Source organism: Gopherus flavomarginatus, chromosome 3 (genome assembly GCF_025201925.1).
Source record: "Gopherus flavomarginatus isolate rGopFla2 chromosome 3, rGopFla2.mat.asm, whole genome shotgun sequence".
NCBI lineage: Eukaryota > Metazoa > Chordata > Testudines > Testudinidae > Gopherus > Gopherus flavomarginatus.
In genome coordinates, this window is record NC_066619.1 from 231,891,748 (window position 1) to 231,919,200 (window position 27,453).

The 27,453-nt window shown below is 40.7% G+C and overlaps 1 protein-coding gene across 6 annotated transcripts in view; it reads right to left on the minus strand.

Moving 5' to 3' along the window:
* Positions 1-27,453, minus strand: part of CRACD (capping protein inhibiting regulator of actin dynamics) — a 226,454-nt gene that overhangs the window by 68,780 nt on the left and 130,221 nt on the right. For all 6 annotated transcript variants that reach the window (XM_050947334.1, XM_050947335.1, XM_050947333.1 and 3 more), the window contains one exon: positions 346-511. In XM_050947334.1, the coding sequence (XP_050803291.1) occupies positions 346-511 (166 nt within the window). The remainder of the gene's footprint in view (positions 1-345; positions 512-27,453) is intronic.

Sequence of the window (27,453 nt, forward strand, 5' to 3'; positions counted from 1 at the left end):
CTAACTAGGGTACCCATTGTGCTGGTGGTCTCTGTCCTTAAATTTTACTAATCCATGAAAGTAGGTTTGAATTTGTTTGGTTTAACCCTGGACTTTCTTTTTTCTACACAGCTACAAATGGAACCAACAATTGACATGTGCAAGAAGTTAAACACAGATTCTAGGGTACAAGAATATGACTAGAAAGGCACACAGATACTCTAATGTGCAGTGTACTACTTACTATCATTCAGTGCGATGAAATTCTATTTCATCGAAACAGGAACAACATTCATTACATCTACAATGATTCTTACAGCTTCAGTTTAAAACAAACACATTTAACAAATACATGTATGTTTTTACCTCAAACCATTGTTTGTTTCTTCATCTGAAGAGAGGCCATTGCATACATTCCCGAAAGAGTGGCTGGGTTTCAATCTGGCTTCCTCACAGTCTGATGTTCCATCTCTCTTTTTCCTTTTACCAAAAAACTTCTTGAAAGGCTGGAATTTGCCTGCCCTTTTCTTGTCTGCAAATCACAAGACAAACACGTATGGTAGCTTATCAAGGCTGCACTTTGGTGTGTGCTAGAAAATCACAACAGCTAGCACTTGCAAAGGAAAAATGAGGTCAAAGAGCAATCAGCAGCCTAAGCAAACCCTGTGCTTGGAATTTAAATGCATGGCTGCAACTCACTGTCAAGGCACAATATTGACAAAGCAAAACGAAGAGCATTAAAACACCTGCTCTCTGGATTAAAGATTCATGCTGAGGTGTCAGTGCGGTCAAACATTTGGATGGAGGGAAAAAGATCATTTACAAGAGACAGAATGAAAACCCAATAGAAGGAGATTCATTTATAGATTTTGTGTAGTACTTTTCTTTTGTCCTGGTCACTAAAGGAAAGCTCTGCATTCATTACCATACTGCAGCAGGTGCTACATGCACTGGTTTGAACGGAAGAAACTGAAAATAACTTAGTATATATTACTTATATCGAGCCATAGGTGAACAAGGCACTTTGCAGACAAACAAAGATAATAGGTTAAATTCTCAGTTACATCAGTGTACATCCAGAGTGAAGTCAATTGAGTTACTCTGGTTTTACTCCTGAGTGACTGAGAGCAGAATCTGGCCCAGACTTCCACCCTGAGGTGTTTACAAACTGAAGTTAGACCCAAAACTCAGAGAAAGACAATTTGGCAGGCACAAGGAAGGAAACGGCAAGCAAAAAGGGAGGGGATACCACTTTTCACAGAGAACATAGACGAGAAATAAATAAGTTTGTGAAGCTAAACTTTTTTCCCCCCACAGCCTACACCAAAAAAAAATTAAAATAAATAAATAACTATATAAAAAAATCAAGGCTTATTGCTAAATGTTAGCATGGTGTAACAAAGGAGGAATTTCAAGCATTTCGAAACTATCATAGTTTCATTTCATTTACCCCAACTTAATTTTGCATTCAGCTACCTTAGAATGCACTCTCACTTTTGGAACTGCATCTCTTCTAATATTCCAGTTTGAGATATATCATTTTCACCACTGCTTCACCTGTGACAAACATTTTCATAAGCCATCCAGAATTCTCATACATACTACCTACTCTCTCATTCACTCAATCTCTCTCTCTCTCTCTCTCTCTCACACACACACACACACCCTCCCCAGGGAGCTGCTGCTCAGAAAAGTATGAATTTTGTTGCAAGATGCATGTGATACACGTGTAGGGACAACTGACCAATAAACCTGGAAACTACTGTGCTGCAATAGTCTTATGATTAAGGGGCCAGATTCTCTACCTTTCTCCACAGCATTTGTCCTCATCTCTCCAGATAAAAAATTACCCCAAAGTGGGTGAGACCCTAATGAGTAAAGCATCAACATAGCTGACTTCTATGCCACACCCCTCTAGAGCCCCTACAGTACAGTGGGCATGTCAGGAGCAGGGAGGGGTTTGGCTAGAGTACACTGCAATCCAGCTATGCCCATCAGGCAGATGGTTTCTGGGGGCTGGGGTGAACTAGAAGAGCCCAGGAGCAGGGATAGAGATAGACAAAGAATTAGAAGCTGTAAGAGACTCCTTGTTAGTTCACGCCCCATCATGTTACCAGAGGTGCCTGTTACGTTAGGGTACACTTATTTATTAGGTTTACTCTTTGGGGGAGGGTGTCTGTAATTCTATCAATGTACTACTTGTGTCACTTGTGTTCTCATACGGAGCTCTACTTCTCCCTTCTGCAAGTTCCCTCCCAAAGGAGCTATCCTGCAGGACCTAGGTTCCCCAGGGCTGGGTTCTTCCAGCCCCAGAATCAGGGGAACACACACACACACACACACACTAACAGCATATCTGAGAGAATCGGGTTAATTAGCACTCTCAAGCTGACCCCTTTTATTTCCCTGGACTCAATAGACTGGGTGGAGCAACACTTCCAAGCTGTGACCCTCATATGCCCTTGGACTCAGCAGGCTGGGTCAAACAGCACTTGCAAGCTGCCACCCTCATATGCTCCAGGTTCAGCACATCCTTATCACCACTTTTACATTACAATTGTACTGGTAGTAACCCACTTGATGAGCAAACCCACAGGATTTTTGGGCGCTGCAGTAATCTTTAGCTTAGGTACGAGGAGCATTGCTGCAGAGTGGACGGGGAAGCCAAAAAACACCCACGAGGGGGAATCATAGAATATCAGGGTTGGAAGGGACCTAAGGATGTCATTTAGTCCAAAGCAGGGCCAATTCCCAACTAAATCATCCCAACAAGGACTTTGTCAAGCCTGACCTTAAAAACCTCTAAGGAAGGAGATTCCATCTCCTCCCTAGGTAATCCATTCCAGTGCTTCACCACCCTCCTAGTGATTTTTTCCCCCCTAACATCCAACCTAAACCTCTCCCACTGCAACTTGAGACCATTACTCCATCCTCTTTGGAACCTCCTTTCAGATAGTTGAAAGCAGCTATCAAATCCCCCCCTAATTCTTCTCTTCTACAGATTAAATAATCCCAGTTCCCTCAGCCTCTCTTCATAAGTCATGTGCTCCAGCCCCCTAATGACTTTTGTTGCCCTTCGCTGGACTCTTTCCAATTTTTCCACAACCTTCTTGTAGTGTGGGTCCCAAAACTGAACACAGTACTCCAGATGAGGCCTCACCAGTGCCAAATAGAAGGGAATGATAACATTCCTCGATCTCCTGGCAATGCCCATACTGATATAGCCCAAAATGCCATTAGCCTTCTTGGCAACAAGGGCACGCTGTTGGCTCATATCCAGCTTCTCGTCCACCATAATACCTATGTCCTTTTCTGCAGAACTGCTGCCTAGCACTCGGTCTCTAGTCTGTAGCAGTGCATGAAATTCTTCCGTCTTAGGTGCAGGACTCTGCACTTGTCCTTGTTGAACTTCATCAGATTTCCTTTGGCCTAATCCCCTAATTTGTCTAGGTCTCTCTGTATCCTACCCCAACCCTCCAGCGTATCTACCACTCCTCCCAGTTTAGTGTCACCTGCAAACTTGCTTAGGGTGCAATCCACAGCATCCTCAAGATCATTAATGAAGATATTGAACAAAACCGGCCCCAGGACCGACCCTTGGGGCACTCCGCTTGACATTGGCTGCCTACTAGACATGGAGCCATTGATCACTACCTGTTGAGCCTGATGATCTAGCCAGCTTTCTATCCACCTTATAGACCATTCATCCAGACCATACTTCTTTAACTTGCTGGCAAGAATACTGTGGGACACTGTATCAAACGCTTTCCTAAGGTCAAGGAATAAGTCAAAGGGTGGGGGGGGGAGAGAGAGAGAGAAGCAGCTAGCTTAACCATGGAAGTTATTTATTGCCAGGTAATAACCATACAAGGAGAGTCAAACAAACAAAAGAGTTATAATATTTAATCTAACTTAAATTTGATTACAAAAGTCAGGTTTAGAAAACTATAACTGATCACACAAGTCAGGGTCAGAAGGCTATACTGAGAGAGAGAGATGCCGACACAGTGGGTTCTCTGGGGCTCGAGCACCCACAGGGAAAAATTAGTGGGTACTCTGCACCCACCGGCAGCCAAGCTCCCCTCACCCCCCACCCCACCTCCTCCTCCTCCCCCTCCCCTGAGCACGTCACGTCCCTGCTCGCTCATCTACCTCCCAGTGCTTCCAGTCCGGCTGCTACCAAACAGCTGTTTGGCAGTGTTAGCATGCTCCAAGAGGGAGGGGGAGGAAGTGGAATGCAGCAAGCTCAGGGGAGGAGGCGGGGCTAAGGTAGGGATTTGGGGAAGGAGTTGGAATAGGGGCAGGGAGGGGTCAGAGACTTTGGGGAATGGGTTGGAATGGGGGCGGGGGCAGGGGCAGGAAGGTGGGGTCGAGCACCCACGGGAAAGAGGGAAAGTTGGAGCCTATGGAGAGAGATGAGTTTTCACCACTCTCTGAAGCTTGAATCGATCAGGATTCCCAAGTGGGGGTAGTAGCTGAGGTTCCAGAATGCTGGAGACAGGCAGCATGATCAGTCAGGAGAAGATGAAGTCCCAATGGAACTGATGCAGATGTTGGATCCAGGCATCAGAACACTTATCTGAGTATAGGTAGGAGTTTTTGTAGGGAAAGAACAATGGTTCAAGGGAGAACACTAGATTTGATTATGGGTAAACTGATGGCTCAAGGCAGTACACCAAAGTTGTTTTGTTCAGGCTAGACAATAGGAACTGATTATTCCTGGCGATGGGCGTTGTTCCTTGCAAGGAGCTCACAATGCAATTAGGCAATTTCAGTATTTTGAATACCAATAAAGGATTTATTACTAGAATTGGTCTGATAATTGCTGAGTTGGGTGTGTGCAGGCAGGTTCATTAGCACCTGGAGCAGAGATTCCCCATCATGCAGTGCTTCCCTGCATTTCTAGTTCCAGAGTTCCATGCGGTTCTTGCCTTGGAATCTCCGTTCTCCATTCTGTATGCTAATGGAGATGCCTCCCTGTCCCATCTTTGATGCAAATGAGGTTAGGGGAATTTCTCTAATCCTGTCACTCTTGTCCAGAGGGGTTTAGGTGTCTCTTCCACTGCCTTTTCCTTGCTTTTTATAAGTCTTTCTTCTGACCAGCTTTAGTTCAAACAGAAGCCTTCATGAGTCAGACAGGCTGGGTACTGGTTTCCCAAGAACACAGAGCTGATAGGTAACAATCAGTATGCCAAGCAGATAATGCACTCAGTAGAGATATTAGCCCAAAATGTTAAAGCCAAACAGATAACACTCTGCTCCAGTCAGCATATCATCTGAAAATCTCAAATAAATTTATAATGATGGGTATCATTCTTCTCATTTTGCAGATGGGGCAACGGAAACACAGACAGTTTATGTGGCTTGCCCCGGTCACAAACTGTCAGTGGCAGGGCCAGGAACAGATCCCTAGATTGCCTAATTTCTAAAGCCAAATTCAACCCAGCAGGACCCACAGTGGGGCTGGGGAAAAAATGTTAATCAGCATAATCTCATGAGCACTAGGACCCAGCAGGCAAAAAGCAAGGAGACGGATGGAGTAGCCCTTTATGTCCCTCTGCTCAGTCCCTGCTCTTCAATTAACCCCATCTCACAGCTTCTCCTACTTCCAGCCTGCACAGTCCTCAGGTTGCAGGGATTGTGGGGGAGATGGGAGAAACTCTTCCACCATTCACCCTCTAGACAGGCCTAGTACCCTACCAATTCTCAATCTTTGCAAGAACATCCTGGCATGAAACAACAGGTTAAAGAAGATTGTGAACCATTGCATTAGGCTACAGTTGGCCCAGATCTTCAAGCATTTGAGATTTTTCCTCATTTGGTAAAGGCACTATCATAGTCCCTGAGTCGGCTGCACCTCTGATTCTGTCATGTGCTCCTCAAGAGCACCCCACTTAGGTCTCAGGCCTCCTGCCATCACTTTTCTCATGACAGAATCCTATGATTCCTTCCCTTCAGTCCAGGGTCTTTACTATAGACCATTCCAAATCATTGTGGTTACCTCAGCAGGTCTGACTTCAGTTCAGCACCTGCATTCCCGCAGGGGCAATGACAGGGTGCTCCAGTGACCAAATCACTTTCATAAAGCAAAGTACTATTTATTCAGAACAAAAGCTTTTAAGAGGAAATATGTCTTAAAAACAATAAACAGCTTATATGCATGACTAACTTACAAAGTGGAGAACCACCTCACTTGGGGACTTTGATAAAATACTTCAGGTCCTTCCAAAGGGTTTGGTTCCGCTGGTCATAGTCTCATGCTTGTCAGTTCTTTGACAGAGTTTCCCCCCTCCCAGGTCACTATTTTTATACCATTTCAAGTCCTTTGTGTTCTTAGGCCTCTTTAACTAGGTCAAACCAGTCTATAAAGCTTCCCTCTTGGGGGCAGGGGTAGGGGATAAAACTTCAAAATACTTGTTACATAGATTATTTCAGAATTGAAGATTTGCCTCAGTTACCTCCATTATCTTTAGCTTCTGCAGGAAGCATTCCTTATCTTACTTATTATGCCACAAAATGCAAAAACTAGCAAGTGCATAAAGATACATGTAACATTTAACACATCACAGGCACTATTCATGAAAATGGCTCTTGTAGGCTGGTAGAGCACAGAACAAATTGTGCACTATCAGAGACAAGACTTGTGGAAGGAACTAGATTGCCAGAGTTTCCATATGTCTACTACTATAACAGGGACAGATCTCTCCCTTCTTTTTCAAGAAGGATTTCAGTCCATACCATTCCAACAGCACAGCTAGTTCACTCAGTGTATGCAGGGCCAGCGCAATCCATTAGGCGACCTAGACGGTCACCTAGGGTGCTAACATTTGGGGGGCGGCGGCCAGATCTTCAGCCGCCATCGCCGTCGGCAGTATTTCAGAGGTGGGACCTTCCGCCACCTCTGTTGGGGCGCTATTTCGCGGGCAGGACCTTCTGCTACCTAGGGGGCCAAAAAAGCTGGCATTGCTCCTGAGGATATAGCATAAGCCAGTATAGTCACAATGACTTTTTGAAAGGGCCCCTGTCTTTTCAGCCCACTTCTGCTGTCCTATCCCCTCTGTAGGCTGGTAACAGAACATCAAGTCTAAAACCGCATTGGACATAGGTCCGGAGATAAATTCAAGCCACAGATTTTTCATTAAATTAACAGCTGTGATTACAGTACTTATAATTAAAATATCTTTGTATATTTGTAGTCTAGGGTTTTCAAACGCTCAGGTTCATTAAAGGAAGCAGTTTTAGGTATTGCTTCCACATATCAACATGTAGTTTGAAGATCATCCTACAGCATTTGGGAAATCACAAACAACTGTAGTTTTTAATATGCACCATATTTTTATTCAAAATACCCCAATGTATGAAACTGTGCATAAGCTGTCTCCAAGCACATAGCAAATAATATGTGTTTTAGCATTCTATAGAGACACCGACAGACCATTTGCTTTAAATGAGCAGATATTGGAGCTTCAGTGTGATAATCCCAGCAGAGAACAAAATATTTGCATCATTTTAGAAGAACAACACTAAATGGGCTCACCCCTGCATCCCTTGCATATATTTAATTCCCAATGAAGTTAATGAAAGTTTTGAGAGGACAATTGTAGGATCAGGCCCAGGAGGGAAATTATGAAATATGCATGCAACCAAAGTTCCCAGGGTAGAATAGGTTGATTAAAAAACATAAATTGAAGTCAGTAACATACACAAACACACAGACATATGCTTAATTAACTTACCATCGGTGCCCTAATAAGGAAGAAATACCAATATATATTATTATGGCAACATTTCACTCTCTCAGTTCTTCCCATGTGATGCAACATGTCCCTCACTTTATATCTGCACATTGCAGCTGCCATTCTTTCACATGAGGACAAGTTTTTCTTCAGAGCCGATAAATGTCAATCCTTTAACTCAAGCTGGATGGCTCACTGTTAAATGGATGGGCAATCTGAGGCAGCCCTTGACCTCCACGGCTGAGCAAGCTGTGCTTGCAACATCCCCAGATCCTTCCAGCACTGACACAAGTAGTAGTCAATCCCATGTCTTCCGTAGGACAGTGCAAGTTCACTACCACTTGGGTAAGGTCTTTGTAACAAGCTTTTGGTTGTTTCATAAATATTGTTTTATAAAACAAGATATTTGATGATTCCCAAGGGCTAGAAAGTGGGACAAGTCTCCATTTCTATGCTGATATGACACTAAGAGGAACCAAGAAGTTGGAAATGTGGTGGACACAGATCTCCCAAAACCATAATGTGTCTGGTGCTCTAAGATGAAAGCTGACATTCCTTGCCATATTAAATGTTATGGAGGGTGATGATAATGGTGGAGCCCCTAAATGCTACAGACATGTTTCAAAGACAATTGCTGAAATAGCCTGAAAACAAATCTAGTCATAGGTGCAATTTCCTAGTGATTTATTAACTACCAGATCTGGAATTATGCAAATTCAGCTCCAAGACAGCAAATGAAATAAGCAATCAAATCTTGTCCTTGCTTGGTTTACACACCTTTTTCTTTATTTCTTTCAGAAAATCACTATGAATAGTTAATAGCAAATCAAGGAATGTTGTACTTCAGAATCTAAATCATGGAAAACTATGAGGTGTGAAGGCAATAGCTAAACAGAAATGGATGCAGGAAGCAGAACAACACATCATATACAGCAAATGCTCCTTTTGTATCTGATGCCAGTGAAGTAACAAGAACACATTAAAAACAATCTTTAACCTGTGATATAATTCCTCAGTTGCACCCCCATCAACAGATGCAACAGCTGCAGGACAGAGAGCTAGTTAAAGTGAAGCCTAATGCAACCTTTGGCATGCTACAATGCAGCACATGATCAGACTCATCTTTACTAGAAAAATGAGTCCCACAGACACAATCCATCTTTCACCTTAGTTCACTGCACTTGAAATTTATAATCTCTACCAGGGACACTGCCCTAATAAAGCTGAAGGCAGCTGCAATCTGCTGCATTTTATGCAAATTGGATCTGGTCCTGGGACTCCTGGCAAAAGCCCAAAGCACCCTTTCAGTTTGTCAAAGTATGGACACTCTTGCTCCAACAACTGTGGCAACTGACAAATCCCCTGCCCAGGGTAAACTCCCAGTAAGAGTAGTAATTAAGTTACTCAAATGTCAATGGACTCCATTGCAATATATTTTCTATAGTGTCCTTTCAACAAATAGCATAAAGCACTCAACTCAGTTATGGGTCATATAAATTTAGATGTAACAGTTCAAAAGAGTAGAAGAGACTCAGTTGCTTGGATAGAAAGTGGGAGAGTGTTCCCAAGCAATAGGTAAGAGACAGGTGAAAGACCAAGGCAGGGTGAAGGAGATGCCAAAATTGGTGTTGTTAAACCAGACAGGCACTTTTGAATCAAAAGAACAAACGTCACGTGACAGATATTAGTCACATCCCATAATCCACTATTGGCAGGCCCTCAGTTTCCATAGTGAGGGTGGTATAAGAACCTGTACAGAATAACAGAATAGGATTCAAAATAGGCAGAAAGCAAATGAAGGTGACAAATGCTGCAGGTTGTGATTAAAGAGAAGGGATACAGGGAAACTATGAAAAGGAATTACATTAGTCAAAAAGGGGAGTGTTGAAAGCATAGATAGGATGAAATCCTGGACCATTTGAAGTCAGTGGTAAAACTCCCATTGACTTCAACAGGGCCAGGATTTCAACCCTGATATTCAGCTAGGTAGGTGCTAGTTTGCGAAGATCACACAAAACTCATCAACATATCCATTCACTGTCCAAATTGTACTCGCTTGCCCATTAACACCTGCATTCATACAGTAGGTATACAGACTCTCAGAAGCAGCATTATATTCTATTTTAAATTTTGTATTGTGTTCGTTTACCTTTTATACATTGGTTAAGCACAAGATATTAGCTAGACATGGGCATAAAGTGACTTCTGACATTGTCCTTGGAGGTTAAAATATCTTTGTTCCTTGTCCGTGAATTTAATACTCATAAAATATACTGGACAGGCAACCCCTAAAACTGCAGTTCTATTGACAAAATAGACAGAACATAGACAGCAGCAGTGCAAGCTTCTTTACACTGTCCACCAACATTTATTATTATTTATATTTCAGTAATGACTAAAGACTCTGAGATTGAAGTCCATTGGGCCTGGTACAGTACAAAAACATAATAAGAGACAGGCTCTTCCCCCAAAGAGCTTAGTCTAAATAGAACAGAGACTGACAGACAGTGGATGGGAGGGGAAACAGAGGTACATACTAAGAGGTAAAGTGACTTTCCCAAGATCACACAAGTGGTCAGTGGCAGAGAAGGGAACAGAATACGGGTCTTCTGACTCCTAGTCCAGTACCCTATTTATTAGACCTTTGGAGATAGGCCTTGACCTGGAGGCAGCAGCCCTAACTAATTAGTTTTTTGATCATGTGGGTGGGTGATTATGTACATAGGGCTGGTGTGGTTTTCATAAAAATGTACTCAGTTACATATTAGTGTAAGAGAGCTACGGTATCCAATTACAAATGGTGGCTGCAATACATGTTTTTCTCTTATGTTTAGGAACATGTGTGTGAATGGGTGATCTGGATTAGAGGTCACAATAAATTTGGTATGAACCTTTATGTGGAAATTACTGAATTGAAATCTGCTTGTATATGACACTGCTGTACTACTGTAGTGTCAGAATCAAGGTAGCAATTTGATGTTTAAGATGAAGATGAAGAAATTTGGGCTGCCGGTGGTGGAGTAGAGGGAAGCAAAATGTAAACTGGAACCAAATAGTGGAACAGAGATGGAATGTTGAAGAACTTAAATGCTTATTTCCTTGCCTTTTTCTTTTTTTTTTAAACTAGCATTGGTGATCAAGTCTAGCAACCTCAGCTCTAAGTTAATGGAATTTTTGTGTGGGAATTTCCACTTTTTAAAAATAAGTATGTATCAATATTGTTAGCTGTGTATATTGCTAACTAGTAACGCTGATATGGATTACCCTCTATATGCACCTCCTGCAGAAACCCATGTGCCCCCACTGACTTATTTCCCTTCCTGGTCCTCTGAAGAGCTGTCCTCCCTTCTCCCACAACCTTCCCCCATAGAACCCAGACCTTTCCTCAAGTTTCCTCCATTCACAGCCTGGACCGCCTCCATAACCCACCTTGGCCTCCTCCTCAACATGCTCTGCCCTGAATATCCCAAACTTTGCTGATTATTGTTGATAGATCTAAATGTAGATACATGTCAACCCTTACAAGCTGAATATGGTAGGGGAGCAGTGTTCTCTGTGGGAAAGGATGGGGGTGACACGGAGAGGCAAAGAAGTAGAGTGGAGTGGAGGTTTGTTCTGCTGAATCTCCTAGGATTTAACAAACTGGAGCTTTTGTGCCTCTTTTCATTCATCAGACATCACAGCGGATCCACTTTTTGGACTATTTCTTTCATGACCCTCAGCTCATCTGGCTTCTCCATGTATTGGTTAAACAAGAACTAGGGGAATGTGGGGAGGGAAACAGTCCAAATGTGGAAGAATATGTAAAGCCAAGGAAAGTGAGCAATTATTGCAGTTAGTACAAGAAAAATAATGAGATGAAATAAAAAAAATGGAACATTTAGATCTGATATCACGAATAACTTCTAGACAGGCGAGTTCAGACCTCAGTTGTTTGAGAAATTTAAAACTAGACTAGACAAAATGCTGACAAGTATAGGGAACAATTCTCTATTGGCAAGGAGCTTAACTAGGTTATATAAAAGGTCTTTTACACGTCTAACCTCTATGATGAAACTGAGAAACATTCAAATGAAAGAGAACTTATGTACGTCCAGAGATGTCGAGAGAAGATGTCAGTATCACCAGTTCGTATCAATCCCATGTGAAAACCAAAAATGATTTAAATGTCAATAATACAGTCAAGAAAAATCTCTCTCTTGTAGATTCTATGCTACTTGCAAGGAAAAAGATGTCTCCACAGATGACATTGCCCTGTGTAGGGCCCTACCAAATTCACGGTCCATTTTGGTCAATTTCACAGTCAAGGATTTTAACAATTGTAAATTTCATGATTTCAGCTATTTAAATCTAAAATGTCAGTGTTGTAACTGTAGGGGGCTTGACCCAAAAAAAATTGTGGGGGGGTCACAATCCCTATAGGAGGGGTTGTGATACTGCTACCCTTACTTCTGCACTGCTGCTTATGGCCGCACTGCCTTCAGAGCTGGGCAGCTGGAGAGTGGCAGTTGCTAGCCAGGAGCCCAGCTTTGAAGGCAGAGCAGCCGCCAGCAGCAGCACAGAAGGATGCCATGGTATGATATTGCCACCCTTACTTCTGCACTGCTGCCTGCAGAGCTGGGCCCTCAGTCAGCAACTGCCACGTTCCGGTCACCCAGCTCTGAAGGCAGCAGTGCAGATGTAAGGGTGGCATGGTATGGTATTCCACCCTTACTTCTGCACTGCTGATGGTGGGGTGCCACCTTCGGAGCTGGGTGCCCAGCCAACAGCTGCTGCTCTCTCACCACCCAATTCTGCAGGCAGCAGTGCAGAAGTAAGAGTGGCAATGCCATAACCCCCCTAAAAATAACCTTGTGACCCCTCTGCAACTCCTTATTGGGTCAGGATGCCCAATTTGGTCTCCCCTGTGAAATCTGTATAGTATAGGGTAAAAGTATACAAAACACCAGAATTCACTTGGGGGTGGGGTGGGACGGAGAGATGACCAGATTTCACAGCCAATGATTTGTTTTTCATGGCCGTGAATTTGGTAGGGCCCTACCTATGTGATATTTATTTCCTGCCTGCTGCTCCACACATGGCTGATATAGTCACTTGTTAGGATAAAATATATGAATCAGCATAATAAACTTAAGCCTTCTTTTAAAGGTATCAGAGTTCAAATACTATGTAAAGTCCTTTACTATCAAGTGAGATGCTATTTCAACACTTCTGTTTACAGAAGCAGGAAGTTACAGAAAAAGTAAAACTTGTTTGCATGTGGACCTATTACTCTGAGTCAGAACATGTTTCAGCCCTTAGAATGCTAAGGGAAGATATAGTCAGCCTTAGCTATATTTACTGAGGGACTAGAGCCAGGGCCAGATTATGACCTTCTGAGGCTCAATGTCAAGTGTAAGAGGCCCCATACCATTAAAAATGAATTTATTATTTTCACAGAAAGGACATTGAATATATAAACACAAAAGCTTTAAGTTCGCATACAGACAAAGGCAAAGCTGTAAAAATAGAATAATCTTCATTTTCAGCAGCCCTCTCTGAAATGAGGACATCATGATAGAAATAAATTTTAGACAAATTCTTTGAATTAATTGTGTATGTAAGTAAAGTAGAAGTAAACAATAAAAAAATACAAAAGCAAACAAAATTACAGTAAGTAATACAATTTACTCAAAGAGTTCTCAGGAAATTTTTCCTCTCTGTTGGGGCATCTAAATTGTGGAATTCCTTGTCTGAATAAGCAATGAGGTTCTTAGAGGATATAAAATGACAATAGAGGATATAGGATGCAGATAACCCACAAGCTTAAAGCTCAACTATTAGTTATATTGATATGAATTACATCCTGGTAATAAGCAAATCATCAGAATATTGTATGTGGGATATATTTTTCCAATAAATTGATTTGTTTTATTTTTATAGAAAGTTATGCTGAATTACCTAATATTGGTACTAACATTAGTAGCAAAAAAGTTTTTATTGAAACTAGTAAAAACTTTAATTTTATATTATAAATATTAAGATTTGTACAGCTATACAACAATATACATGTATATACAAAACCAAAGGTTTCCGGCACACACACACACCCCTAAAACCTGTGTTATTTTACCAGGATATTTCTGTGAAAGTTAGTGCTATTTTGTCTATGTTCTCACAGGAAAACAAGAGAGAATACATATTTATTTTTATACCATGAATAATGAAAATTATCCTTCTTTTCATATGAATAAAGGAAAAAAATGTTTGATTAATTTTGTTAGGGAAATACAAAGTTTATCCAGACTATATATAAAATATATTTACAAATGTTTATTCAGATTTAATTTTCACAATGAAATAATGAATTGTTAGGATTTTTCTTTTGCCGTACTATAAAAATACAATGTATTATATGTATGATATGTGATTTATAAGTCTATATAAGAATTTTTACATAGCATACTACCTATAATAAAATATTATCTTGCACGCTCCAAAACTGCTGAGCAGAAAATCCCAGTCTTCTTTCTAGGCAGACATCTCTCTTTACATTCGCTTCTCTATCCTGTCTCCCCTAGGATGACTAATTAATCTCAAGAAAACACCTCGGACACACAGAGTGACAACAAGCTATATGCGCGAAAGAGAAAAAGAATTTACCTGAAACAGTCTGGTAATCTCTAGACAGGCATTGAGAAAGTGAGAAAAACTAGCCTATGTTATAATGAATATTATTGGCTTTAATAGCCTATAAACCATATATGCACATGGTTTGAAATAACTTGCTCACCAAGTACTTAGAATATTTTGATATATATGTACATCTTCCTTCACTTCTCTCAAAACCGTTTATTATCCTTTCATCATCACTCTCTAATATTTACTGTGAAGGTTCTCGAAACTGATGAAGGGAAGCCAACACAAATTTATCCTCCTCAAGATCCACTTGACCCAAGTCCATAAGATGATCACCTGCAAATTCAATCATGTGAAACATGGCTAGTGCATGGAGGGATAGCTCAGTGGTTTGAGCATTGGCCTGCTAAACCCAGGGTTGAGAGTTCAATCCTTGAGGGGGCCATTTAGGGATTGGTCCTGCTTTGAGCAGGGGGTTGGACTAGATCTCCTGAGGTCTCTTCCAACCCTAATAATAATCTATGATTGTATGAAGCAGAAAATAGTGTGCACACTAAAACACACAATTGTATGTGTGTACAGATTGAAAGAACACACTAATGTATGAGTTTGAGAGGATTGCTTCATAGACTCTAGGACTGGAAGGGACCTCAAGAGGTCATTGAGTCCAGGCCCCTGCCCTCATGGCAGGACCAAATACTGTCTAGACCATCCCTAACAGACATTTATCTAACCTACTCTTAAATATCTCCAGAGATGGAGATTCCACAACTTCCCTAGGCAATCTATTCCAGCGTTTAACTACCCTGACAGTTAGGAACTTTTTCGTAATGTCCAACCTAAATCTCCCTTGCTGCAGTTTAAGCCCATTGCTTCTTGTTCTATCATTGGAGGCTAAGGTGAACAAGTTTTCTCCCTCCTCCTGATGACACCCTTTTAGATACCTGAAAACTGCTATCATGTCCCCTCTCAGTCTTCTCTTTTCCAAACTAAACAAAACCAATTCCTTCAGCCTTCCTTCATAGGTCATGTTCTCAAGACCTTTAATCATTCTTGTTGCTCTTCTCTGGACCCTCTCCAATTTCTCCACATCTTTCTTGAAATGCGGTGCCCAGAACTTGACACAATACTCTAGTTGAGGCCTAACCAGCGCAGAGTAAAGCGGAAGAATGACCTGTTAATGCATCCCAGAATCACATTTGCTTTTTTTGCAACAGTATCACACTGTTGACTTATATTAAGCTTGTGGTCCACTATGACCCCTAGATCTCTTTCTGCCATACTCCTTCCTAGACAGTCTCTTCCCATTCTGTATGTGTGAAACTGATTGTTCCTTCCTAAGTGGAGCACTTTGCATTTGTCTTTATTGAACTTCATCCTGTTTACCTCAGACCATTTCTCCAATTTGTTCAGATCATTTTGAATTTTGACCCTGTCCTCCAAAGCAGTTGCAATCCCTCCCAGTTTGGTATCGTCCGCAAACTTAATAAGCGTACTTTCTATGCCAACATCTAAATCGTTGATGAAGATATTGAACAGAGCCGGTCCCAAAACAGACCCCTGCGGAACCCCACTTGTTATACCTTTCCAGCAGGATTGGAAGCCATTAATAACTACTCTCTGAGTACGGTTATCCAGCCAGTTATGCACCCACCTTATAGTAGCCCCATCTAAATTGTACTTTCCTAGTTTATCTACAAGAATATCATGCGAGACCGTATCAAATGCCTTACTAAAGTCTAGGTATATCACATCCATCGCTTCTCCCTTATCCACAAGGCTCGTTATCCTATCAAAGAATGCTATCAGATTAGTTTGACACGATTTGTTCTTTACAAATCCATGCTGGCTATTCCCTATCACCTTACCACCTTCCAAGTGTTTGCAGATGATTTCTTTAATTACTTGCTCCATTATCTTCCCTGGCACAGAAGTTAAACTAACTGGTCTGTAGTTTCCTGGGTTGTTTTTATTTCCCTTTTTATAGATGGGCACTATATTTGCCCTTTTCCAGTCTTCTGGAATCTCCCCCATCTCCCATGATTTCCCAAAGATAATAGCTAGAGGCTCAGATACCTCCTCTATTAACTCCTTGAGTATTCTAGGATGCATTTCATCAGGCCCTGTGCTGTCTCTGACCTCACATTTTTCCTCGATTTTATCGGTAGTGAGATTATTTATTTAAATAAGTTATGAAAGCACATTATAGATGGGCACTATATTTGCCCTTTTCCAGTCTTCTGGAATCTCCCCCGTCTCCCATGATTTCCCAAAGATAATAGCTAGAGGCTCAGATAACTCCTCTATTAACTCCTTGAGTATTCTAGGATGCATTTCATCATGACAGTGCTGTCTCTGACCTCACATTTTTCCCCGATTTTATCAATAGTGAGATTATTTATTTAAATAAGTTATGAAAGCACAGTCAGAATTTTACCAGTAGCAGCTGGCCAACAAAATGCTGCCTTAGGAGACTGATAGCAGATGTTCTGGTAGAAATACAAACTTTACAAGTGCAGTTATCGTTTTTTTTCCCCTTAAACCCAGGCCTCCTGTCTGTCAATAATGAACAATTACTGAAGAGTAAGGGTATTTGCATAGACAGATGTGTATATTTGTCATATTTGAACAAAAATATCTATATTTAGAGAGAATCTTCTTTTTCCCATATCTCCTTTATTTATCAACCAATTTTGATAACATTGAAATGGAGTCCGTTTTTTCTTGTGTAGAGGCCCCTCATATTGTGAGGCCCTAAACTGTACTTGATAGTTAGTTTATACCTTAATCTGGCACTGACTGGGCCCAAGTAAGCACTTCTCCAGTCCCACTCCTTTGCTCTCCCTCCCGCCCAGAAGGTGCCCACCTTATTCCCTCCTCCTTCCTCCACCTATAAATGAAATGAAATCCTTTCCACCCACCTCTCTATTCTCCACCCTATAACTCCAAAGAGAAGTGGTCAGAAAAACTCACATTCCTGACTCCCCTCCATTTAGACAGTGGCTCTGCCTCCCTAATCTATCACGTTGCCAGCTCCATACTGTGTCGTCCTTGCCGTTCCACCCCCTTCTATTTCCTGGCCAAAGATGTGTTCAAGAAATAGTTAAAGATGGAGGGGACAGGTCAAATTGGGAGCTCGGACGAGAGATAATGGGGATTCCCATAAGGGGAGAGCCAGGTCAGTATTGGATCTTTCCAAGAGTCCAAAACTGTCCCATGTTACTACAGCCAGGACTCTTCCCTCCTCCACAGCACAGTGCTCATCCAAACCCATGGAAAATGGCCAGTCCTCAAGGGGCTAAACACCTACAAATGTCTTGAGCATAGTGACAGCAGCTAAAAGTAGTCCAAAGGTATGTCTATGCTGCAAAAAATGTCAGCAAGTCTCAGGTTCATGGGACTAATGGCACTGTAGACATTTGGGCTTGGGCTAGAGCCCGTGCTCTAAGACTCACCCTGGGATTAAAGAGCTCAGGCTCCAGCTCAAGCCCAGTGTCTACACTGCTGTTGTTAGCCCTGTAGCACAAGTTGGTTGACCCAGGCTCTGAAACTCGCTGCTATCGGTCTTTTTTTGGCTGTGTAGACACTGAAACAGATACAAGACCATTTGTTTACAAGCTTCATGAAGTACAGTGGATGCTATTGAGAGATTCTGACTTGTAACTACACGTACTGTAGAACAGAAGGATAAAAATAAAAGTTTGTGATTACTTTGTGCTCTTAAAGCACTTACTGATGTTTGGATGCTTTTAGAAACGGAAAGATTGCTATAGCTTTCCACTCAGCAATGAAGTGTTTATCCATCATATTAAAAAAAGCAGCAGCTATTTTTACAGGGCCAAGGCTGATCAGCTAAAGCTGGTCTTCAAGGACCCTTTTAAATACAGTAGTTTTATTTATATGCACTAACGATCTTCTGACCTGCAGAAGGCTTTGCTGAATATTCTCCTCTCAGTGAAAATATTTGCACAGCCTTGTTATGTAGTCATTTACACTTATTTTTATTTGTATTATGGCAATTCCTAGAGGCACCGAGACTGGGGTTCCATTGTGCTAGGCGCTGCACAATCATATAGGGTTTGTCTAAGCTTGAGTCTGTGGTCCTGTTTTAACTCCAGGTAATTAACAAACATTTGTTCCAGAGCACAAGCAGTTTTGGTTTACCTTAGGCTGAGTCTTCAGACAAACCGATGATATGTGTGTAGACAACATTTACAATGGTTTTAGTTAACTTGAATTAGTTTGCAATCAACTAACTTGAGTTTAAAAAGGATTGAATTAGTTTGCAATCAACTAACTTGAGTTTAAAAAGGACAAACACTTATAATCCATAGTTAGAGACAGTTCCTACTCTGAAGAATTTATGGGCTAAATAGACAAGATAGAATACAGGTTGGAGGGGAAAGAGAGATGTAGAGAGGTGAAGTGACTCGCCCAAGGTCATACAACAGGTCAGTGGCAGAGCCAAGACTAGAACCCAGATCCTCTGTCCAGTGCCTTAACCACCAATATACACTGAGTCTTCCGAGCTCTGTGTAATTATTTCCACCTGTGCAGGGTAGTATAAAATGCTAACAAATCAGATTCCTTAATTCATACTGGTGGTAACATTTTATCAGGACCATTGTTTGCATATGGCACCTGCAGCTTCAGGGCCAATCAAAATTTTTCTGTCAAAATTGTTTTTCAACAGAAAGTTAAGTTTTTGACAAAATGAAATTTTTGGCAAAAAAAGTGTTTGCTTCCTGTGGGAAATGTTTATCTTTTGATCAAATAACCAAACGCCTAAAACCAAACGCCTAAAATCCTAAAAAAAATTCAATTTGGAAATGTCATTACAGTTCCACATGGGAGTAGTAGTTCAGGTTTCTCATGCCCCCTTTCTCCTCTGTGGGCTGAAATGTGCTCCCATCATGGACTGTAGTGACTCAATAAGAGAGGAGAGCATCATGCATCATGGGAAGATGTAGTCCAGCCAGGAAGCCTGGCCCATGGAGGAGAATGGGGGCATGATGAACCCAAAGTACAACTAACTCCCAGGAGGCATCCAGGCAGCATTTCTGAATAAAAATTCTTCAGATTTTGGTTGAAAAATTGAGTTTTAATATTTTTGCTAAAAAAACAAACAAACCCTATTTTCCCCTGGATGCCCCCCCACATTTTCCAACCTACTCTAGTTCTTTTGCTATCCAGCCATTTTCAAATCATATCTGAAAATAATCTCTCTTTTTCCTCTGACTCTATAAAGTTTCTTTCCCTCTATTTTTAATTTTGCATTTGTAGTTGTATTTTTAGTCCTGTTGGGATATTGGCTAGGAGACTGGTCTTTTCTTTTAGGTGCAGATCTTAGTTAGCCAAACTTATTTCACTCCCAGAGTGGATTACTTTGATGTGCTCTGCACAAGGATTCACCTGAAAACTACTCAGAATCTTTAGGTGGTACAAAACCCAGCTGCCTGTTTACATGGCAGAGTTCCCCTGCGTGCCACCCCCCCCCCGCCCTTGCTTGCTGCAGGCGGCCCTCTCCGTGGCCCCCTGCCCCAGCTCCCTCTGCCTAAATGCCGGTGGCAATCGGGGTGGCCGAAGATCCGGCCGCCGCGGTCCCTGCCGAAGAAAATGCCACCCCCCAAATCCTAGTGCCCTAGGCGACCGTCTAGGTTGCCTAAATGGTTGCACTGGCCCTGGTTAGATGGAAAGCAGAAACAGACATTAGCTTGCCTTGGAGTCACATGCATAACCTTTTCAGTCTAAGTCTGGTCTCACATCAGAGATGGCAATTTCTTTTCTGACTACGTTCTTCACTCAGTTCAATCTGCTGCTAGGTTCCCCCAATATTAACTGTAATGATAGCACCTAACTTGTCATGGGATAGGAGGCAGGGTCTTTTCATGGACTGAGAACTGGTTAAAAGACAGGGAACAAAGGGTAGGAATACATGGTAAATTCTCTGAATGGAGAGGGATAACTAGTGGTGTTCCCCAAGGGTCAGTCCTAGGACCAATCCTATTCAACTTATTCATAAAGGATCTGGAGAAAGGGGTAAAAAGTGAGGTGGCAAAGTTTGCAGATGATACTAAACTGCTCAAGATAGTTAAGACCAAAGCAGACTGTGAAGAACTTCAAAAAGATCTCACAAAACTAAGTGATTGGGCAACAAAATGGCAAATAAAATTTAATGTAGATAAATGTAAAGTAAAGCACATTGGAAGAAATAACCCCAACTATACATACAATATGATGGGGTTTCGTGGGTGAATACCCACTTCCTCAGATGCATGTATTCACCCATGAAAGCTCATGCTCCAAAACGTCTGTTAGTCTATAAGGTGCCACAGGATTCTTTGCTGCTTTTACAGATCCAGACTAACACGGCTACCCCTCTGATACTTGAAATATGATGGGGGCTAATTTAGCTACAATGAATCAGGAAAAACGATCTTGGAGTCATTGTGGATAGTTTTCTGAAGACATCCTTGCAGAGGCAGTCAAAAAAGGGAACAGGATGTTAGGAATCATTAAAAAGGAGATAGACAGTAAGATGGAGAATATATTAAAGCCCTTATATAAATTGATGGTACATCCTCATCTTGAATACTGCATACAGATGTGTTCTCATCTCAAAAAAAAGATATACTGGCACTAGAAAAGGTTCAGAGAAGGGAAACTAAAATGATTAGGGGTTTGGAACGGTTCCCATATGAGGAGAGATTAAAGAGGCTAGGATTTTTCAGCTTGGAAAAGAGAAGACTAAGGCGGGGGATATAATAGAGGTATATAAAATCATGAGTGATGTGGAGAAAGTAGATAAGGAAAAGTAATTTACTTATTCCCATAATATAAGAACTAGGGGGCACCAAATGAAATTAATGGGCAGCAGGTTTAAAACAAATAAAAGGAAGTTCTTCTTCACACAGCGCACAGTCAACTTGTGGAACTCCTAGAAGACTAGGACTACAACAGCATTTAAAAGAGAACTGGATAAATTCATGGAGGTTAAGTCCATTAATGACTATTAGCCAGGATGGGTAAGGAATGGTGTCCCTAGACTGTTTGTCAGAGGGTGGAAATGGATGGCAGGAGAGAGATCACTTGATCATTACCTGTTAGGTTCACTACCTCTGGGGCACCTGGCATTGGCCACTGTCGGTAGACAGGATACTGGGCTAGATGGACCTTTGGTCTGACCCAGTACGGCTGTTCTTATGTTTTTAACTAAATGCATGAAGCTATATTAAATACAATAAAAAAAGAAGAGGCCGGGCCCAACTATCAATATGACCCTTCACATAGCTAAGCGTGGAAGATTTTATATGGAATGTTATCAGTGGAATTCAATACTTTCTTTAGGGCAAATGAATTTTGTGAAGAACAGCAACAGAAACTGATCTCTGACTGAACAAGAACATTGACATTTGAGACTTTGCAAAAGGAATTGACATTGAGAATCTTTGTGTTGCAGCATAAAGCCAGAATCAGTATTTATAGCCTTAGAGATTGATTCTGTGCCACTGGCTTCAATAGGAGCAGTAGCAGGCCTAGGTACTGTAAGTATCACCATCTCCATTTGACACATGGATAAACTGAGGAACAGAGAGGTAAAGGCCAAAATATTCTGAAGTGTCTACTTATTTGTATCATCCAACCTGAGACATTGAAGGCTGGGTTTAAGAGGTACTAAGCACCCAATATTGCCACTGAACTCAAATGGAGTTACGGGTGCTTAACATGTCTTGAAAATCAGGCTCTAGGCACAAGATTTTCACTGTGACCTGTAGGGCTAGCTCTTCAAAATAATTCAGCATCTATGAAATTCTGGCCCTGTATATCTCAAATTGAGCATTCAGAACTGGAAACACATAAAGTTAGTGGACTCCAGAAAATTTTGGCCAAAGCGGATTGCCTGCTCTCCTGCTCTAACCACTATCATATAGCTAATTAAAGCTATCTGGAACTAACAGCCTAAAAGATGTAACAGTCCAACCACCGATGTCCAGATATTTGTAACCTGATTTGACCAAGGACAAAACAAAAAATACCATGTTGACATTAACATGATATGCCCAAGTATAAATGTAGCACCAGTAAAATATGAGGCTTATGCTGGCAAAGAAGAGGAACTGTGGCCAATCACACTTTTCATACAGTAAAGAGTTTTTAGCATTAATATATACACCACGTGGTGTTTACTCCCTCAAGTTTTTCTAAAGAAACAAGATTTTCTCGCACATTGAATGTTATCTTATTTCTAAAAACATTTTTCAGTACAATGTAACAAACAAAATATATGATTGGGAGTTACAAACATTTAGTGTAAATCTTCAAAAACAAACTAGTGATTTTGAGTGACTCAAGTTTTGGGTGCCCAATTCAAAACACCTTAAAAGAGACCCAACATTCAGAGACTGAATGTTCAGCTCTTTCTGAAAATCAGTCCCCATAAGCTGTTTCAAGAAATCACTCCAAAAATCACGTCACTTTTGAAAACATAGGTCTTGATTACTATGAATTATATGGCATCACAGACATGATTTCATCAGTTACAAGTAATGAGGCCAACCAAAATTCAGGCCAATAAAATTATCTCACAGCCCAGTTTTGCACATTTTCTGTTCCTTTAGTCAACTCAGAAGATGCACAGTCAAGATTTCCATTTTAAAAACTTGAGATTGGATAGTGCCAATTGTTTCATTTTTCTCTTCTTGTGCAAGGTGATACACAAAGGAGCTAAGACTTTCTGACAAAGAAGAAATGTTCTTTTATGAATGTCACATAAGGTTTCTATTATTTAATTAAATTCTAGCTGGTTTTCACATGGTGAGCCTCTAGATACAGTATTTCTTCCCTTACTGCATAACCCAAAATGGGATCAGTAATTACGTATTCTGACACAAAGCAGCTGGAATCACTAAAACTGGCAATTTGTGAAGCACTTCCATAGCAGAGTGTCATTACTCAGAACGACAGGACCTTATTAATGAAGCAAAGCAGTAGATAAAAATATATTTTGATTCACTGTGACTGGCAAGCATCAGAAAAACCTAGCTGGAGATTATCTCACAAGGAATGCATTTAGATATGTTTTCTGGGAGCAGAAGCAAATGCATGAATCTCACCCCCATAACACAGATACATTGACATGACATTTTTACTAGCAGGTGAAAAGGAGGTCAGATGGAGTAAAAAGAATAAGATTCTCATTATACGATGTTTCCTACTTGAAGGTCATCACAGATGGATAGTATTTTTTTGCCCCCATCAGCACTCCTTTTGATTTGGTTTACTTAGTATCCATTAAGTCACTCTTACACTACTTGTTCTATGAAGCAGAAATACCAAATGAGAAAAATGTAGCCAGCATTACCACATACACAGCACTGTAGCACATACAATGTGCCAGACACAGACGAGATAAATATGTTGAGTTCACAGTTGTATGCTGTTTTTCATAGTTGTGAAAGTTAGTCTGATGTGAGGAAACAGAACATGAAGACTCAGGTTCCAAGCAAATACCAACTGCACCATTGCTTGCTGCGTGAACAATATGAGGCTGGAAAATACTATATGTCTGTAATCTTTTCATGGCATGTCCTGCCATGAGTGCAGAGGAATGGCCTAGACGACCTCTCTAGATCACTTCCAGTTCTACGATTCTATGTTGTAAAGTGGGTCTGACTCAAACCAAGCACCCTCAGCTCACAATAGTCTTTTATTTTGCAATGACCTAAACAAAATTCCAGATTCCAAATTACCCTAACCCAGGGGATGGATGGGAATCTGAATTAAGATTCTGCATGTCTAGTAAAACTAGAATCAGAAGGATTAGGTTTTTATTGGTCAATGTTGGTATACACGGATTTCATTGTACACACACAAACTGACAAAAATATTTCATTGATGAAAATCAAAATTTACAAATAGGCAAAGCAAGCAAAACGCTGCTTAAGAACTTATAGGAGTTTGATTTAAGGATATTTACATTGTTTTGACACGTGATGTTGACTGTTTGTGTTTAACTCCTCTACATAGCCTTAACATTTTCAATCTCAGCACCTATTGTCACTAAATAATTATTGCCTGATCCCCATGTTGTCTTACACTCCCCCTCATAATTTCCCAGAATTGTGAAAATTTAAATCAATAAAAAAGGGAAAATGCTTAAAAATAAATATATCTACTGTCAAAATTATTTTCAAAATTGAATTCTGCAAAGTCTAAGTAAAACAAGTAGAACGTGTGGACTGGCTGTTATTTTCTTGCACTGATAAAATGGAGGTTAAGATCAGAAAGTTATGCAAAGGAGCTATGAGTTGTAAAATATATTAGATTATACACTTTTGGGGGCAAAGATTGTGTCATCCTCAGCATTTGGAAAGCACCAGTCACGTTCTATGCAACACTGCTATCTAAATAATAACAGCAAATGCCTGGATGCCCCTGCAGTGGTAAAACCCTTGGGAGGTCTGGGAGAAGCAATAGCTGAGGATTCCATTGTACAGGTCCAGCTCCTTTTGTTGGACAGGTGAGATTTGTCCACCCTACAGAAAGGAACCATGGGGCCACTCCCAAACGTGGCAGATCACCAGGGACGTATGGGTATTCTATACTCCAGCTGGGAGGTGTGTTTGCAGCACAGGTAGACATACCTGAGCTAGCATTCATTCATCTACACCACTATTGAACAGCCCCACAGCCCAAGCCCTGCAAGCCCAAGTCAACTGGCACAAGCCAGCTGCAGGTGTCTAACTGCAGTGTAGACATACCTTCTGTGCACAGATTTAGGGGCACAATCAATGCCAATTTAAACTAACAATTAATAAAAGCTTACTAGATAATTTTAACTGTTTAACTATTTTTTGCTCCCTGCATATTAAATAAAGAATCTGGCCCACAAACCCTAAGGATCCATTAGATCTGCAGGGATACCAAAGATATGCTGTGACACAGAAACAGTCCCCTTCACCGCACCTCCCCTTGAAGAAGCATCTGGTGAAGACACTCTATGTCTAGTGCCTGTGTGGACAAAATAATACTCTAGTATTTCCAAGGTGTGTCCCAAGGTCTGCTCTGTTTCCAGATGCTGCTGGCAAACACCAGTTCTACTGTACTCAATAGTTGTTATTCTGAGTATTCCTTCAGATTGCCAACAGGGAAACATTTCTCCAAATAAGGTTGAGACAATAATTGGAGCATGTAATGAGGTTAATTTCAAATGTATGTTGATTTTAATACACTGTGCATTCTTTTGGCCTGATGGTAACATGCATCCAGGTAAGAGTCTGGTGCTATTACTAAATGTTTCTTACATCAGAAAAACTAACCAGTTGATGTAACTGGTAATTGATTTCAATAGATTTCACTAAGTGGTTTCATTTAGTTTTAAATTTAGTGCTTGTGAAAGTGATGAGACTGACACCTTTAATGAATAAAAGGTCTCTACCTACAGAATAGGTTCAACATGTGCAGTAGCAGTGGGAGCAGCTTACCTTACATTACTCTGAAAATTTATTGCAAACCCTGACCTGCCATGCCCACCTCATTGGATGTCACAGGATGACCACAGTTCTGAAATTGCCAAAGTTGTGCCAATTGTGATGTGGACTCTTGTCAAGTAAGGAGTGGATTTTTAAAAATGAATTTGTGGTCTCAGTACTGTTCTTTGGGCTCAAATCACAAAAGAGCTGTAGTAGAACTGGAAAACTGTCATCCTGATTGGCAACTTAAATAGAAAGGCCAAGAACTGAATGGACCATGGAAACAGAATTAATCAGTAAAATACTTAGAATTACAGATTATCAGGGTTGGAAGAGACCTCAGGAGGTCATCTAGTCCAATCCCCTGCTCAAATCAGGGCCAACACCGACTAAATCATCCCAGCAATGGCTTTGTCAAGCTGGACCATAAAAACCCCTAAGGATGGAGATTTCACCATCTCCCTAGGTAATCCATTCCAGTGCTTCACCACCCTACATATGCATTACTCTTCTATATTCGAAGCACTTTACAAATATTAACTGATTGCTTGATCTTCACATGACGTGTCCATGTGAGATGAATAAATACTCCCATTTTAAGGATGGGGACACTGACACCGAGGTTATCAGACTACAGGAGCTCTGGGCTCCCATATCCATGCTTAGGCCACCAGGCCAGCCTGCCTTCCTTCTAGATTAGCACTGAGGTATGGCATGGTGTGGTGAAGCTTGCACTGTAACTGTCTATGCTGTGGACAAAGGATTACAGTTTTCAAGGAAGTAAATCTCTATTTTCCTAAGTACCAAGTCCACTTTAGAAAAAAGTGCTCAAAAGTTGGCTCAGTGTTGTCTTTCATTCTCCACATTTTATTATCATGACAATTTGTAGTATTATACTCTCACATATTTATTAAGAAAGAAATGAATCAAAGATTTGAGATGACAAACTGAAAGCAATACATGATTTATAGAATTTCCATGGAGCACTTGCCACTTAAAGGCAATTGAATAAATTTTGTATTATGATTGGCTTTATTCAGCCGTAGTAAAACAGTATATAGCAAACAAATATTCATTACTTGAACTCAGAGTTCATATCAGATTAAATATTTAGAAGCATATTTCCTGGGATTAGTCTTTTCACATTTACATTTAAAAAAAGTTCTTGTGGACATTTGTTAGTTTGGTCTTTGCAAAACCACTGACTTCTGCTGCATGAAATATATAAATAAAAGTACTTTGTTCTCATATTTTTCTGTATAGCATTAAGTATGTTTTTAATATTCTATAAAAATAAAAACAAACATAATATTGATATTATAATGTCAGCCAAAAGAGAAAGCTGTACATCTACTAGAAAAATAAATATAAAGAATCAAAAAGATCTGTGCTGGCAAAATGAAAAAGCAAGTTGTAGATTATTCAGAATGATGAAGTCTTCATTCCAGTTTTGTCTGTTCTATTTTATGGCAGTGGTAGTTGTTTATAACTTTCAAGAGAAAAGAGCAGAAGCCATAAAAATGAAGCTCATGAACATAAAACATGAACTTTAGAAAAGTACATAAAGTAATTGAATAATGAAAGGGCCTTTAACTAACGAGCAAATGTCCTTATCCCTGAGCTACTGCAAGCAGATAATTTTGGGGAGG